Raw genomic sequence first — 17,225 nt, 5'->3', positions numbered from 1 at the left:
TGGGACGGGGAGGGGGTGGCGGCGGCGCCCTCCCCAGGCCTGGCTTACCGAGGGGTTCGGCGAGGCGTCACAGCGAGACTGGTTGGAGACACAGGCGTGCTGCTGGGTGCACCAGAAGCAGGGCCACTGGGCCGACAGGCAGCTGGTACAGCTGGAAGACAGGGCACTCCTGAGAGCCACTCCCAGCTCCTAGCCCGCGGCCCACCCTGCCCCCGGGCCCTGGACCCGGAAGACAGCCGCCAGCACAGAGAGAGGGGGCTTGCTCATCATCTAGGCTGCCTGGGAGCCGCTGGGATCCTTGTCAGATAGTGAGCTCCCGGCTGCAGGGGGTGTGCAAGGAGGACACAGGTCCTTCGGCAGAGTACAGGCTGTGTGTCGGGAGCCAGAGCACTTGCAGAGGCCTGCGTGCTAACAGCCCGGTGTGTGAGTGCACAGGGGACCAGGTGTGTCTGCTTCTAGGCTGCCTGAGAGCAAGGACCCGGCTCTGGGGCTCAGCTCCTCCCCCCATGAGCCACTCACGCAGTGTGGGGGTACACCTGTCCCACGCGGCTGCAGTCGTAGATGGTGAAGTTGGCCGAGACGATGCTGTGCCCGTTGACCCTCACGGACATCTCAACGGTCACGTGGTCTGGAGAGGATGGGGCGTCAGCGAGAGGACGGGGCGCAGGGGGTGAGCAGGGATCCCTGCCAACATCCTGCCCTGCCCCCGCATGCCTGAATTCCACCCCCACCCCTCTGGGGCTGGGCATCGGGCACGTACCCTGGTGGGGCGGGAAGGGCGGGAACTGGTCCCTGGGCAAGAGATTGCAGTAGGCGATCTGGTGGCCATAGGCGGGGCCGGGCACCCGGGCCTCGGTGCGCACGTGGTTGCCGTAGTCGCAGGCCATCTCCACGCCACGGAGGCTCGGCAAGCTGCCGGAGATCTGCAGGATCATGCCCTGGGGGCCAGAAGTCCTCAGCTCCGGGGCCCAGGCCTGCCCCACCCCCCGAGCCTGGCCCCTGCCTGAGCGCTGGACCCTGCACGTGACCCTCTGGGCCTCAGGGACTCCATCTGAATCCCATTAAGTTGCCCTGGTCAAGATCTGGCCCCTAATCCTCTTCCTGCCGCAGGCCCTTTGCACTGGCAGTCCCCTCTGCCCCAGACCTCCTTCCCCAGCTGCTCACATCGGCTCAAATGTCACCTTCACCGGGGGCAGCACCCCCCCATCGTCCCCTCCCCACTCTGCATCCTCCTCCTCTGTGGCGCGTGTCACCATCTGGACACCCCTCCCCCAGGACTCTGTCTTGCTCACTGATGCATCCCCAGAGGCGAGAACTGTGCTTGGCGCACAGCAGGTGCTCAGTCGTCGTTGATGAATGAATGAATGAACAGCCAGACCCATGCCCAGTCTGCCCAGAGGTGACACCAGGGAGGAGCCCTGGGACCTGGAACACTGGGGGTGGGGGGAGAGGAGGCAGAGGAGCCCCCCAGGGTGACAGAGGAGTCGCTAAGGGCGGGCTGGGCAGGACCTCGCCATTGCTGCCTGACAGAGCCCTGGCACACAGCCACAGGCCCCATACGCGGCCTCCTCTGAGAAGAAATGTGGTGAGCCTGGTTCCTTCCCTGTGCCGGGACCAGGAAAAGGCAGGCGTGCTCTCCCCTCCCCCACCGCACCCCTTCCTCCTGACACTCTGCAACCAGCCCACTTGTGTTCAAATTGCATTTCCTGCGCTCTGCTGCTGTGCAGCCCTGAGCAGGCTGCTCTGCCTCTCTGTGCCCAGGTTTCCTCTTCTATCACACAGGGGTGCTAGGAGCACGCTTTGCAGGTTGGGTGAGGCCTAGCAGGGACACCCAGCCTGCACACCCACACGTGCCTGGCGCATCCTAAGGGCTCAGGACGGCCCAGTCACCGGCACCGTCCTCATTATCTGTCCCCAGCTGGCTGGGCCCCCACGGGCAGGAGTCGCTGTCTCTTGGGCTTGTGCGCCAGGCACAAGAAGGCTGCCAGCCGCCGCAGCTCACCGGGTACTCCTGGCGCACGTCGATCTCGGCGGGCAGCACTGTCATGGCGGGGCAGCGGCTGGGGCCCTCGCTGGCGCTGGTCCAGAAATGCGGCTGGCTGGCGTTGGCGCAGTCCTGCTGCCGGCTGCACCTGCAGCAGTGAGCACGCAGGGTCAGGGCGCAGGCCCGGGGGTGGCGCCCCCTACACCACAGCCCCTGATGCTGCCCAGCGCAGGCGCCCGGGCCTCACCGCGTCTCCAAGGTGCACCAGCCGCAGTAGGCATCCGCGGCGCCCACGCAGTCCGCGCAGGTAGAATGTACCTCGCACGCGGCCACCTTCACCTTGGTCATCTGGAGGCAGAGGCGGGCCCAGCTCAGTGAGGCTGCCAGGGGCGGGGCAAAGGAGGCTGGGGAAACTGAGGCTGGACCCTGGAACAGGGTACCGGCTATGCTGGGAGGCGGACAGCACGTAATGGGCGGGGCAGGAAATAGGACGAGCATGCGCAAAGGCGGGGACAGCCGCGGAGTCGGTCTGGGCGCGGGCCTTACCTGGTGGGACGTCATCAGGTACAGGTAGCCAGGGTCTGCTGGGTCAAACTGCATGACGTGGTGCACGGGCTCCCCGTAGGCCACGGTCACCACGCGCCGGCTCACCACCTGCATGCTCTCGTTCATGCTGATCTGTGGGGTGGGGGCCGTCAGGAGGAGCTGACCCTGCGGGCCTCCCCCTCCTGTCTTGGGAAGTCGCAGGCACAGCGGGGCAGGGCGGGCACAGTGTGGCTCTGCCTCCCTCACAGGGGTGTGAGGATCAAACGAGCCCTCAGATGCCCATGGCCCTCGAGGTGCCATGTAGACAGTGGGTGCCTAATAACTGCAGCTTCATGGGTGGGGCTGGAGGAGAATCGGACCACGGTCCTGGACGGTCTGGCTTATTTGCTGCTGGACAGGGAAATCAAGGCTCAGAGAAGCACCTGCCCGAGGTCACATGGCCGGGAGTGGCCGAGCCAGGATCCGAATCCAAGCACCTGACCCCAGCGCACAAGTACCCGATGGCCTCCTCCGCTCCCAAGGACCCCCAGAGAGGGACACCCCCGGGCCCCACCCCCTGCTGTTCCCCAACACTGCCCTGACCTCCGGTCCCTGCCCTCTCCCCAGCCCCTAACAAGCCGCGGCGTCTGCTCAGGCAGCTGCGCATTGGATTATGAGATCTGAGTCAATCAGGCCAGGGCCTGGCGCAGGAGGGGAGCTGTCCGGCAGCTGGTTTCCCCCACGGTGCTTGTGAGCAGTGGCTGGGGGAGGCACGGGCGGGGCGCTTCAGCTCCCAGTGTGGGAAAGGCGGGCTCTGCACGGCCCTTCCCAGCTCCGGGAAGCACGGGGCCAGGAGCCTGCTGGGAACCGCTCCAGACACCTGTGCCGCTGGGGCGGGGTGGGGGGCAGAAGGCGTGAAGGGGCCCCTACTTGCCAGGCCGTGGCCTCACGCCATCAGAGGCCCACGACAGCTCACGGCCCTAAAGAGATGGAGAAACTGAGGCCCGCGGAGAGAACGTGCAGTGCCCAGGGTCCAAGAGGCAGTGAGACTGGCACTCAGCCCTGCCCAGCTCCAGAGCCCCGGACGAGCAGAGAGAAAGCACGTCTCTGAGCCTCAGCCCCCTCCTTTGTAGCACCCTCACCAAGGCCACCCTCAGCCCCCCGCCCCCGGCCCTACCTTGAGCAGTCTCCCGTTGACCGTGCCCAGGAACACGGCTGTGTAGTTGTTGGCGCTGGCCACGGCCACAGAGGTGAGGCCCGGGGCACGGAACACGGGCGTGGCCTTGAGCGGCTGCAGGATGGACAGCGGGTGCTGTAGGTGCGCGGCCCCGCAGTCCAGCTGCTCGGGCTGCAGCTGGAAGAGAGAGAGCGTCAGGCGCCAGGCTGCACGGCCGGCTGGCACGGGGCCCCGGCGCCGCTGCGACCTGGCTCCCCGACACAAACAAGACCCTGTCCCCGCTCCCCAACCCTGGCTTGAGTCACCGGGCTGCCCAAGGACGGGAGTCGGGCGAGGGGAGCAAGGAGGGCCAATTCCTCATGCAGCCCCAGCCTCTCTGCGTCTCCATAGCAACCTTGGAGGTCCCTTCTGCTGGCCCCAGGCCACCCCAATGCCCCAGCAGCTCACGGCGCGCCAGAGGGAGGCATCCACCAGCCGAGGCCCTTCCTTTCCCACACACGTATCCCCTCATCTACCCACACTGCAGGTGGGCAGACTGAGGCCAGGTGCATCTAGCCACAGTCCTGCGTGCACATTGGCTTAGGGTTGCTGGTGGCTGGGGCCTTGTCCCTGGCCATCCCCTGGTCCTGCTTCCACCCTCCCTGCCTTTCCCTGGGTCCCGGGGGTGCTGGCAAAGCTTCCTCCTGCTCAACAATGCACAGGATGTGCCTGTGAGAGGAACACGGGCCAAGCACACAAACATGCAGGCGCAGCGTGGCTTAGATGCGTACGAAGGGGACACGACCCCTGTGCACGGTCAAGGGCACTGAGCAGTGAATGACCACACAATGGCCAGGAGCTGGCCCTCAGCCCCAGTGACACCCCAGATCCACATGGGCGGTCCCACCTCACACTTGGGGACACTGAGGCACAGAGCGGCCCACACCCCAGGGCCCGATGCCTGCACCTGCCCACCACAGGCAGGGGCAGGGCAGTCAGCAGCCCCAGGACGGCCAGAGGGCACACCCCGGGGAGACTTCTCCTTGCTCCTCCTGTGCGTGCTTGACTTCTGCACACGGCCCAGCTGGTTTTCAAAGCAAACAGTGAGCAGCGAGCGGGCCCTGCTGGCCTGGGCCAGCAACACAGCGGAGCCCCCGGGGGGGCTGAGCCCCGGGCTCAGAGATGGGTGGGGCTGGGGGACTCTGGGCCAAAACCTGTGAGGACGAGGTCTTCCAGAACAGGGCTGCGAGTGGCCTGGGCAACCACATCCCTTCTCGGACCTCAGTTTACTCATCCATAAAATGGCCACCTCCCTTATAGGGGTGGGGCTGGGTCACTCCTTGTAAGGCCAAGCCAAGCGCCTGGAAAGTGTTCGCGGGGCTGGTTCCAGCCGTGATGATGCTGTCCTCATAGCGTCATGACGTCACAGGATCCACCATCCTCCAACCTTCCCAGCTCCCCACCCGGCTCGCTCTACACCCACTCCTGCCTTTCAGACTCCACTCCCCCACAGCTGCCCCGACTTAAACCCTCCTCGGTGGTCTGCATCAATCCTGGGTCCTGACTGCTCACCTGAACCTCGCTCCTTTCGTCCTCCCTCCATGCCACATCAGCCTCACTTCCGTTCCTCCCTCGTCCCTGGCTGGGTCCTGCCCCAGGGCCTTTGCCTGTGCTGATCCCGCTGCCTGAATGCCAGGACCTAGCTCTTGGGATCACAGGAGGCGCCCGTTCAGCCCGCAGCCCTCCCTGGCCCAATGTCCCCTGTGTGCACCTGAGTCAGGGGGCAGCCCTGCAAAGCGGGTGCTGGCCCAGCTCCTGGGCTGCCTCTCCCGGGCGGGGCCCCACCCCTCAGCCGTCCTGGGGGGGTGGGCAGGAGAGCAGGGGGGCCCAGGCCCCCAGGCCCCAGCCCTGTTCGCAGCATTACATAAGCTTTCTTCCCTGAATATGGATTACTGAAAATTAAGTTGCTTTAAAATTAAAATCGCACACCCTCGCCCAGGGACTGTGAGCCCTGGAGGGGAGGTCGGGGTGACCCCTTGGGGCTCTCTGCGCTGGGCCCTGCGATGGCGCCCCCCACGGCGCCAGGGTGGGGGTCCTGGGAAGAGCCGGACCAGGAGCCCTGCTCGGCCGCCCGCCCCGACTTCACAAGCCATTAATTCTGCACCGAAAGAATTTTCTAAAGAGCCTTTCCCCCCTACTTTTTTTTTTCTTATCCTAAAAATAAAATCTTAAAAAAAAAAAAAAAAAAAAGCCGTTAAAGGAGAAGTGAGCTGCAGGCTGCTCTCCGGGAAGCTGGTTCCTGACCGCCAGCCTGGGACTGCCAACAGAAGCTGGGACCGCGTCCCCCCCAGCCCCCGCCCCCACGAGCTGGGGGAGGGGACAGGCTCTGCCCCGCCCCTCCACGCCCTGCTCCTGTCACCCTGCCACTGCCCTGCCCCCAAGTCTCTCTTTGCCCGGGTCTTTCCCAACTCCGATTCCCCGGGGAGCCGGGGCGGCTGCGCAATCCCAGCAGTCCCTCTGGCCCCTGGCACGACCCTGGCTCCCCGCTGCCGTCCCATCAGGCCCAGCGCTCCAGCCCGTCAGCGGCTCCTGCCAACTGCCCCAGCCTCCAGCCTCAGGTCCAACCACACTGGTGGCCATGGTTCTTCAAATGCGCCCATCCTTGCCCGCTGGAGGGTGGGGGTAGTTCTGCGCCTCCAGCAGCCAGCACCCCTCCCACAGCTCCCGCACTGCCCTGGCCCTTCAGCCCGCTCCCGGCAGGCCCAGGCCAGCCTTGATGTGGCCCGGAAAAATCTCCCCTCTGTGACGGCACCATGTGGCCACAACTTCCACACTCATCACTGTAGCATATGCGTCAGCTTCTCCAAGGTGGGACCGCCCTCAGCGGGGAGTGTTTACTGAAGAAAGGAAACTGATTTTGACTAAAGTGTGAATGACTGTATTCAGCTGCTTCCTTTCCCTACAGGGCAACTAAGGGCGACACAGCTAACAGGGAGCTGCACTGCTCACCTACTGTGTACAGCGACTCAGGGAAAGCCATGTCCAGGCCCACACACCTAGTGGCCAGCTGGGTTCCTCTAAGAACCTCAGTTTATCCCTCTCTGAAATGGGGTGAGCTACGTCCTAGGGCCAAAGCTCAGTCCTGCCCAGGGTCCCACTAAATCCACCACCAACTGGAATGGGACTAAGCTCTCCCTCCAGTAAGCTGGGCCAGAGGCAGCAGCTGCAAGGGCCAAGTTCTTGGGCCTCACCACTGGCCCGCAGACCTCGCTGAGACCCCTGCTCAGGGAGGCTGAGGCCTCAGGGCGGGCGCAGCGGTTCTGTCCCAGGACGGCCGAGTTGACCACCAGGGCTTTGCGCCTGAGACGGACGCCCCGTCCCGCCCACAGGTTTTCTTTGTCATAGAGCTGGGAGAGCCAGGTCCCCGAGCAGACCGCGTGGTGGCCCTGTGCCCACACCCGGCTGGGGGCTGGCTGCCTGAGCCCCCACCCCCACCCCGTAGCCCCCCACAGCCCCTGAAGGGGAGGAGGGGCCGGGCACAGGCAGGCTCAGGAGAGGTGCACGGTGACTGTGCTCGCTTTGTCACCGTTAGGTCACTGTCCACTCCAAGGACGTCCCAGATAACAAGCTTATTTCAAATAAAAAAGAAAAAGGAACCCAAACCTGGGGCGGCTGCTTGGTACAGCGGTTAAGACGCCTCTCAGGACCCCCGCCTTCCACACCAGAGTGCCTGGGTTCAAGTTCCGGCTCCGCTCCCAACTCCAGCTTCCGGCCAGTGTGCACCGGGGAGGCAGCGGGTGCTGGCGCAGGTGCCGGGTGGCCCGGATGGAGTTCTGCACTCCTGGCTTTGGTGTGGGCCAGCCCTGGCTGTTGCAGGCATTGGGGAGTAAACCAGCAGTAGAAGATCTCTCTCCTCTCTCTCGGACTCTCGACGCAAACTCAAGTTTTGCCCCACCTGGCCCTGACCCCTGTGGCCACATCGCAACTCCTCCCCGGCACGGTCGGCCCAGGGGGGCTCCCCTGAGTGCAGCGATCCAGCATTTGCCCAGGGAGGCCCAGTGGAGCCCACACCGGCCTCTCACCTCTGGACCAAGACCTGCAGGCACAGGAGCGTGTCTCCCTCAGGCCAGGAGGGAGCCACGGGAGGGAGCAAGCAGGTGCCTCCTGGGGTGTGACGGACAGCTCTGAGTCCGAGGGTAAACCAAGGCACAGAAAGGGCCGGGGAAGGGGCAGTGTACCTGGGTGGGGAGACAAGGTGCTTCCTGCATGGCTGGGGCTCAGCCAGGCCCGCGGGCAACCATCGGGGGCCTGGCCCCGAGCCACAGAGGAAGAGCAGCCTGGAGGAGAGCACGGCGGGGAAACCGAGGCACAGAGGGGGCAGAGCTTCCCCAGGACACAGTACAGCACTCCACCCCTGGCCCCACGCTGCCTGGACCAGAACTCCAGGGAGGCCTGGGTCAGTTTCCCCAGCCCCCTCTCCGGAGGAGGTGGGTCGTCCCGCCACAGGGCTCTGAGGTCATCCAGGCCAGCCGGACAGCACTGTGACCCAGCCAGCCGTGCTGCCCCAGGGACCCCTCGTGTGCCACCTACCCCATGCAGCCACCGCAGGCCCAGGCTGAGTGAGGGCAGACACCTGGCTGTGCTGAGGACCTACTGTGTGCACAACCTCACGGCTCCTCGGGGCACCCATGCTGCTGTGTGCCCATTTCATAGATCGGGAGACTGAGCCCGACAGGCGCTGAACCTCAGCCTCCTCTCCTGTGCAATGGGGACAAGGACCACAGCCGCCTGCATGCGGCCCCACTGCCCGGCCCACTGTGAAGGCCCAGGAGGCCTGCTGTGCTCGGCCTACCTAGGAACCAGGGCCCCAACCGTGCGGACGCAAGCAGCCCTTGTTTTGTTTTGTTAGCTGGACGCGGCCCCCAGCCCCCCATTCTCCAGGCTGTTTTTCATTCCCGCCCAGGCCGGCCCCAGTTCCAGCTCCCCTCCCCCAGGTCCCAGAGGAGCTCTGTGCGGGCCGGGCAGCTGGCGGCTCTTCCTCGGCCCAGGAGGGGCCGTCATCCGGGGCTCCTGCCTTCACGGGCGGGGTGGCAGCACCCTCGATCCAGTCTCTCCGCGCCCTGGAACGGGTTCTGCCTCTGCTTCCTCCTCTGGGGGGCCCCTCCCCCCAGCCCCTGGGCTCCTGGGGGTGCAAGCTGTGTCCACACAACTGCTGGGGGGCACAGCTGCAAGGCCATGCGGCTCGGGACCGTCGGCAGGCGTCTCGGGCTGTGTCCCCACCTTGGAAGCACACACCAGGGGCCACATGGCCGGCTGGCTGGCTGGCCACACCTCCAACCACTGTCTTGGTGCCGAGACCTCTGGCTGTGTGCCCTCACGGAAGCATGGCCACACCCTAGCGAGTCGAGGTCATTTCCCGGTGAAGGAAACTGAGGCACAGAAAGAGGGGGGCTTGCCCAGGGACACACAGCCACAGCGGCGGGGGCCTGGCCACAGCCTCACCGCCGGCCGCCACAGCACCAGCAGGCCCCCCCTCCACACCACGGCTGCTGGGAATGCAGCCTCCTTGGCACTGGACTGCAAGCCAGGGAAACTGAGGCCCAGCACTCTGGTGGGCTCAGTCCCCTCCAACAGGGGTGGCAGGCAGGGCCGGGCAGGGGCTGGCAGGGAGGTGACCCCCTCCGTGCCAGCTCCCTCCCTGGGCCTGGCCTCCTCTCTGCCTGCAGCCCCCCCATTATTTACCGATCAGAGCAAAGTGCTGCATGAACGCCCCACTGGGGCCGCGCCGGCCTCCTAATGGAGCCGCTCGCTTCCTCCCTCCTCCAGCGCGTGATTTATCGCGTTTCAGGGCAGAGCACAGCGGCTCGCGGGGCTGGGCAGCCTCCAGCACGGGCGGCGGGCGGCACGGCCCCTCCGTCTGGGAGGCCTCGGCCCAGACACCCACTTCGGGGAGCGAGGAACAGCTGCCGCTGGAGGTGGTCAGGATCCAAACCCACGCGGCTGGCGCTGGGAGCTCATGCGGGCCGTCCCCACTCGGGGACCGGCTGGTTTCCATGGCAATCCCCACACCGGCGTCAGAGCTGAGAAGGCCCTCGGGAGTCACCTGGTGCAGCCACAGTAGGGGCTCCCGCCAGCACCTGCCAGGACCGACGTGAGACCAGCAGCCGAGGGTCCTCCCGGAACCAGACCCACGGTCTCTCTCCCCTCGCCCTGCAGTGTCTGAAGCCTGGAGGCCCGGCTCCCCCACTCCCAGCTCCACCTCTGCCTGCTGCCCAAGCCTCCACACCTGGGGCCTAGGCCTCTGATGTGTCCTGTCTGGAAGGCGTCTCCCGGTGCCAGTCACGTGGGTTTGGATCCCAGCAGCTCCCAGTGTGAAGCCATGCTCTTTGCCCAAGGCTGGCTACAACGTCCCCTCCTACAGGAAGCCTTCCCTGACTGCTCCACTGCGACTAGTCAGCATGCGGCACAGTGTGCGTGCTGCTGTGACTTCCTCCCGGGCCATTCCTCCTCTGGGAGAAGCCATGGAGCAAAGCCAGCCTCCTTCCCGCATTCCCCTGCTCGGGTGCCCACACAGCACGAGCTATCGCCAGGAGGTGCCAATGGGCAAAGGTGGAGACGGCCGTGCTCCCGGGGAACAGGAGCCCCACACCCAGTGGTGACCACACAGGGAGCGAGGAGCCCTCCATGTTCCCCACAGCAGCCCCAAGAGGGCAGAACCCCTGAATCTCAGTTTTCTCATCTTTAAAAGGGGCCCAGATACTCCCTGCTGCCCAGCCCCCCTTTGGAGGAACAGGCAGTCAAGGCTACGAGTGCGGGTGCCATGGCCGGGTGTCCACTCCACCTCCACCCGCTGTGTGACCGCAGGGGGGTTGCTTCACCTGGCGAAGCCCCTGCCACAGAGTGGGTGACATTCATGTCATTGAGTTTTTGGGGAGAGGAAGAGATACTGCTGCCAGGCCACAGCCGGTGGAGGGGCCGGATTTGAGTCCAGAGAAATGGGGTCGGGGTCCACCTCCTGGGTGTGCAGGGCGGTGACGGATCCTCTGGCCACCCCCCTGCTGTCCTGGAGGGGACGCCGTGACCCCAGCCCAGCCCCGTGCCCAGGCTGATTCCCCCAGTCCAGTCATTCAAACTGACCACAGCTCTCTCTGCACACTCAAGAGGCCGGAGGCTCACTCCGCGAGGGGGAGCTGACTGCATCTTTGGTAGGAACCCGATGCCGTCAGGAGCTCCGCAGGCTCACCCTCCTGGCCACTGCCTGGGGCTGCTCTCATAGGAGCGACAAAGGGCCCAGCACCAGGGAGTGGCAGAAGTGGAGCCGGCCAGCGCCAGGCGTGCGGCCCGAGGCGGGAACTGCCTGTGGACCCCGACTTCCAGTATCCAGTCCCTTCCCCTCTCTGTGCCTTGGTTTCTCCATCTGCAAACTGGGGGCAGCAGCACAGTCTGCCAGGCCGGGCAGAAGGGCGCCGCTCAGAGCGGGGGGGGGATGGGGGACCGGGCTCAGAGCTGCCCGCCCTCCACACCCCTCGGGGCACCCCGGACCCCTGAGCCCAGGACAGCAGGGACCTGAAGCCGACTCTGCATCTCAGCCTGCGTCTTCCCCGACAGGCCCTCGGCCCTCTGCTCACCTGCTCCCAGGGCCTGGCCCTCCCTCCCGCAGCACCCCTCCCTCCCGCACATTCCACCTGCCCATCATTTCCTGTGCGCTCAGATTTCAATCTACCCACATCCTCAGATGCAGGCCCGGGCTGTCTTTCAGAGAAAGCACAAGGTCCAGAGAGGGCAGGTGCCAGGCCTGGGTCACAGAGCTGAGGGCCGGGACTCCACACCAGCCCCGCCCCAGGCACGCTCCCAGGAGCGCATGTGTTGGGGGTGGGGTGCTGTTCACTGTCTCTAGCCACAGCTCTGCCTGTGTCTCCACGGTCCTCGGCCCACCCTGCCCGCACCCCTCTAAAGCCCCCTGCCGGAGCCCCTGGCCATGCAGAGCTCAGCCCAGCTCCGCGTGCCGGCAAGTGAAGCCCATCCTGGCAGCCTCGCTCCCGCCGCCCCCACCTGCCATTTCAGGACCTAAATCGGCGCAGAAACTGCTTTCCTGACAACGGGCACCCGCCCACCGCGTGCCGGTTTAAAACTGCACAGTGTTTTTTTTTTTTCCACCTTTACTATAAAAAGACACCTTGAAAACGTGGCAGTGACACTTGCCTGTGGGGTTTCCTTTTGGTTTCCACAGACAAATCCGTGGTCATCCCAAAGCAGAGGGGAGAGATCCAGGGACAGAGTTAGACTCCCTGCTCCCACCTCGCTGGGCAATCCTGTGCCTCAGTTTCCCCAGCAACAGTAAGTTCACACCAAGAGACCCAAGCTGCAGGCAACAGAGGCCAATTCCTTCACTCCATTTCTCCCTCAAAAGATCCTAATAGCCCCCAAATATGCCCACGGTCAGCATCCCCCCCCCAATGGGAGCTGATGCCACTCCAGCGTCACCACGGCGGCTCCGCCCTTCTGCCACCGGATTCTTGGAAGCATGGCGGCAGGGGACAGATTGTTGAATGGAGCGGGCAGGTGGGCAGCAGAAGCCAAGTCCTGCCCAGGGAGAAAGTGGAATGCCAGAGGCCACCCAGCCAGGCCTTAGAGCCAGAGGCAGCCTGAAAATGCCTGCAGCCCCAGGGTCCCGCAAGAGACCCCGGGGCTGGAGCAGGAGGCTGGGTGTGCAGAAGCCTGCCGAAGCCGGGGAACACCCAGCAAGGCAGGGCCCTGCCCCCAGGCCAGCTCCACCCAGACCACCTGTGCTACACGGGACTGGGAGGGAGGAGATGCAGCTCCCTGGGGCCACCTGTTGCCTCCCCCTGCCCCAGCACAGCACCTAACTGCGGCTGGGCCCAACCCTGGGCAGTCTTTGCTCCTCCAGTCTGCTGGCCGCCACCCCTGGGGGGGACAAGGCCGGCCGCTGCAGCCCAGCACCCTCCATAGGGCCTAGCACAGGGCAAGAGCCCAGAGAGTAACAGTGGAATCCAGGGGACCCCCTGCCGGGACAGGGGCTCCACCGCCCGAGGGCTCCCTCCCACCAGCCCTTCCAAAACAAAGACAACCACAGCCCTGGCACCAAATACCCACAAGCACCTAGGGGCGGGGGCACTGGCTACTATTCCCGTCCTACCCCCCGCGCTGGATACAAACCTCCACGGCTCCCCCAGGCCCCCAGGATAAAATCCTGACCTCTCAGTCCGGCCCACTCGGGCCCCACCCCCACCCTCTGCTCGCAGCCACACCGACCGCGCTCACTCCTCCAGTCTCCCTCCAGGCCTCAGCCCGGGCTCTTCCCTCCGCAAGGATGCCCCACCCGTCCTCTTCTGCAGCCTCACCTGGCTTCCTCCTCCCCAGCCGCCCCGGCACACACGGCCCTGCGTGCTAAGGGCCTGGCCACGTCTCTCCATGGCTCACTGCACAGCCCATGAGAGCAGAAGCCAAGTGGGGCTCTGTGGGTCCCCAGGGTGCAGCACGGGGCTGGGCACACAGTGGGGTCCACACAGGGCCAGTGTATGGGGGCGGTGGGGTCTCTGCCGCTGCAGAAGCTCCTGTTAGGTCACGGCTGGCTGGACCAAACCTGGGCCCGTGCTAGGAATGTGCCCAGGACAGTCCCTGGGGTGCACCCACTGCGGGCCAGGCACTCTAATTCATTCGTTCCTCTCGTCCTGAAAATAAGCCTTACACATAAGATTGTTTTCATCGTCCCCACTTCACAAAGACACTAAGGCTCGGAGAGGTTGAATGGTGTGCCCAAGGCCACATGGCTGTGAAGTTTAGGGACGTGAACTCTGGTTCTCAACCTGTAGCAGGGGAGCTAGCCACAACCACTCCCTCCATGCTTGCTCCCACCCCCGCTAGAGGCCCAGACCCCAGGGCCCTGGGCACATCTGGGAGATGATGCCAAGGGCCCCGCCCACCGCCAAATGTGAGGACACAGGGAGGGGGGAATCTGCCCGGCCTTGGGGTGAGGAGGGAGCCCTGACCGCTGTGTCCCTGGAGAGAGGCCCCGCCCCCTCGGGGTGAGTCACCACACGGGGCCAGGCTGGGGACCAGGGACCGTGGGAACAGGGACATTTCTTCCAGAGGGGGTGGGGAGTCTGGGAGGCTGAGGAAACCCACAGACCAGCTTGCACCAGGGCCGTGGCACAAGGCCTGGAGCTGCTGGGCCGGCTGGAGGGTGCAGAGCAGGGTCCCCATTCCCCTCCTCCAGCCCTGAGACCCCAGTGCCACAGACACAGCCAGAGTCGGCCCTGGGGAAGGAAACGGTGGGTGTCCCGACCGCAGCTGGGCAGCCAGCCCTGGCGGTGTCGTGGCTCCCTGGGGCCCTGCCCGCTCACCCTGCAGGGCCTTCACCTGCAGGGCGGCCGGCTGGGCGCTGGGCAGTCGTGGGAGCCTGAGTCTGCGAGAAGAAATCTGTGTTTTCTCAACGGCCCAGCGCTGGGCACGCCCACAGGGCGACCATTAATCTTAGGAGATTCTTGTCACAGCCACCGCAGGGCCCCAAGAGGGGCTGGGCAGTCACCAGGAGGGGGGGTGGGGGACCCTCAAAGTGGGCAAGGGGAGGGAGCAGCCCCGCCCCAGGGCCCTGCTGGTGCCCTTCGTGAATCCCCTCCGGCCTCCCGCACTGCTGCGTCATGTCCCCAAGGGCAGCACACACGCTCCACACCACACACACACGTACACATGCACACACACACACTCGCACATGCATACACACGCACACTCGCACATGCATACACACGCACACACACACTCAGCGTCTACACCACACACACACGCACGCACACACACCCGCTCTGTGTCCTATGGCAGCAGGGCCTCAGCATGAAGAACGCAGATGCTGAGGTTACAAAGCCAAGATTCCCGGCCCACCTCTGCTAGTCCCCAGCTGTGTGACCTTGAGCGAGTTACTAACCTCCCTGTGCTGGCTTCTTCATGGTAAACAGGAAGAACTCCTGAGTTAGGACCTGTGGCGATGCGCCTAGCGGGGACTCCACAGCCTGCTGTCTACCTGGTGCTTGCTGGGACTAATGCTCTGTACACCGTATCGGTTGAATGAGGGCACAAAAGCTGGCCTCACGTTTTTACCAACCCTGTGGCCTTCCCCGAGGACCTACTGGTTCCCAAACACCTGTGTCCCCTGCCGCTCAGGTACTCATTGTGCCAGTGTCCCCACAGGCACCTGCCTGCCGATACTCCCACAGGCCCCGCCCACTGGCACACACATCTGGGGCACACACCTTTGTCACTCGCGCTTTGCCACCACCCCCGAATCTGCAGGGTCCCTGCACACCTGCCACACCCAGGCACACGTCTGTCACCTGGCGGCACCAGCAGCCCTGATGGACTCACACAGCTGGTCCAGGCACTCACACCTTTGACCAGAGAGATGCTCACGTGCACCTGTGAGCCCCATGTGCACATCTGGCTGTCTGTGAACCTCTGGTTCTCTGTGGCAGCCTGGACCCCTCCAAGCACATCTGGATAAGTGCCCCGCGATAACCCAGCACTCACCCGGTTACCCTCTCCTCCACCCCACCCACCCCGGGCGGACACCTGGGTCCCCCCGTGAGCACCTGGATCCGTGTCCATGCACCTGCGACCTGGAGCGCACACCTGGTTCCCGGCACTCTCACGCCTGCGACCTGCTGGCGGCGCACGGCTTGCCGGGTGCCCCGCAGGCTCCCGCTCCCCGCGCCCCGCCACCGGGCCCGTACCTGGATATTGCGCTTGCGCTCGCAGGCCGGCCCGGTGCCCTGCACCACGCTGTCCAGCACGGCCACCACGTCGGGCGCGGGCTCCACGAAGCAGGCGGTGCGCGCGGCGCGGATGGCGGCCCGCACGTCGGCGAAGCGGAAGGCGCAGAGCGCGGCCGGCGCGGCGCGGGCCGCCGGGGCCCCCTGGGGCCGCTCGAACACGGCGAAGAGCAGCTCCCGCGCGGGGAAGACGGACACCAGGCGGCTGTAGAGGTCGCCGCGGCCCGCGCCCCCCGCGCACTGCAAACCCAGCTGGATGTAGGATTCGGTGAGCTTCTTGGCGTCGCCGCCGGCGCCGCGGGGCAGGCAGATGCGCGCCAGCAGGCTCCGCGCCTGGCTCTCCTTGTCGCCCGCACGCGCCTCGCTGTTGAGCGCCAGGTACGCGTAGGACGGCACGCCGGGCGGCGGGTCGGGCGGGTGCAGGAAGGCGCTCACGAAGCCCAGCTTGTGCTGCTCCTTGGCGCCCTGCTTGATCTTGAGGATGTTGTCGTCGGAGGGGTTGAGGTCGAAGGTGAAGAGCTTGGCCAGGTCGCCGCGCGCGTCCAGCGAGCGGATGGAGATCTCTGGCGTGTTCTCGAAGCGGTGGTCCTCCAGGCTGCGGTTGCGCGGGAAGAAGGCGCTGCCGTAGCCGGTGTACGTGGCGCCCACGAGCAGGCGGCTGCCCCCCGCGCCGGCGGCCGGCGGCAGCACCAGCGCCACGGTGGACGCGTTCGCGTGGTTGGCGGCCACGTTGAGCATGCTGGGGAACACGGCCACGGGCTCGGCGGGCGGCGCGGCGGGCGGGAAGGCCACGGCCACGGCCGAGATGTTGCCCCGGCGCCGCAGCTGGCAGAAGCCCTGGTAGATGGAGCCGCACACGACCACCAGGCCCTGGCCCGGGTCCAGCTGCAGGATCTTGTTGTAGTTGTCGGTGAGGCGCCGCGGGTGCTCGCACGAGGCCTGTGGCAGCTGCGGGGCGTGGCACAGCGGGCTGTCGGCCACCGGGCCCACGGCCGCCTCGGCCTCCAGGCTCAGGTTGGCGCCCGACAGCTGGTACAGGCGGTTCACGGCGGCCAGGTACACGGTGCCCGCCGCGCCGTCCAGGGCGAAGTTGTTGGTGGGCGTGGGCGAGGGGAAGCGGCGCTGGATCTCCAGGGCGCCGACCTGCGCAGCCCCCAGCACCAGCAGGAGCAGCGGCAGCGGGCACCGCGGGGCCCCCCGGAGCGGACGGCGCGGCGGCGGCGGCGGCAGCAGCGGCGGGGGCCCGGCCGCGGCGGCCCGGGAGCTAGGGGCTGCGCCGCCCGCGGCGCGACGAGCCATCCGGGCGTGCGCGGGCTGCGCGGCGCGGCGAGTGCATGGGGCGAGGCGCGGCCGGGAGCCGGAGTCCGGAGGCGGCGGGAGGCGGGGGGCGGGCCCGGGCCGCGAGGCGCTTCCTGCCCGCGCCAGCCGCCCCCGGCCCCGGCGCCCCGGCCCGGCTCAGCCTCGCGCGCGGCACAGCCCGGGGGGCGGGACGGGGGCGGCTCCGCGGCGGCCCCGCCCCCGGCGCCCGCCCCGGCTCCCCGGCGCCCGCCCCGCCCCGCGCCGCCGGCCTTGCGGCGGCTGTCGGGGGATCGTGCTGCCCCGTGTCCCCGCGGGACTCCGCCGCCGCCCCCGCGGCTCTGCGTACCCCAGGCTCTCGGGCGCGGTCTCCTCTTCCCCGCTGCGCGCCCCGCGTCTCTGTCCGTCCTGTCCCCCTCAACTCCGTGTGGGTCGCGCCTCCTCGCTCCCCTCGGTCTCCGCTCCCTTCTCTCGGTGTCTG

General features: G+C 66.4%; 1 protein-coding gene across 1 annotated transcript in view; it reads right to left on the bottom strand.

Moving 5' to 3' along the window:
* Window positions 1–16,877, bottom strand: part of PLXND1 (plexin D1) — a 40,358-nt gene extending 23,481 nt beyond the window's left edge. Inside the window, exons 1-8 of the mRNA XM_051851742.2 lie at window positions 15,410–16,877; window positions 3,687–3,863; window positions 2,531–2,662; window positions 2,232–2,332; window positions 2,003–2,132; window positions 761–938; window positions 520–628; window positions 49–151 (exon numbers count right to left, since the gene is read on the bottom strand). Coding sequence (XP_051707702.1) covers window positions 49–151; window positions 520–628; window positions 761–938; window positions 2,003–2,132; window positions 2,232–2,332; window positions 2,531–2,662; window positions 3,687–3,863; window positions 15,410–16,747 — 2,268 coding nt within the window. The 5' untranslated portion in view covers window positions 16,748–16,877. The remainder of the gene's footprint in view (window positions 1–48; window positions 152–519; window positions 629–760; window positions 939–2,002; window positions 2,133–2,231; window positions 2,333–2,530; window positions 2,663–3,686; window positions 3,864–15,409) is intronic.
* Window positions 16,878–17,225: the final 348 nt, after the last annotated feature.

This window comes from Oryctolagus cuniculus, chromosome 10 (genome assembly GCF_964237555.1).
Source record: "Oryctolagus cuniculus chromosome 10, mOryCun1.1, whole genome shotgun sequence".
Classification (NCBI taxonomy): Eukaryota; Metazoa; Chordata; class Mammalia; order Lagomorpha; family Leporidae; genus Oryctolagus; species Oryctolagus cuniculus.
Note: the sequence above shows the minus strand (reverse complement) of the source record. Positions and strands in the feature narration are given on the sequence as shown.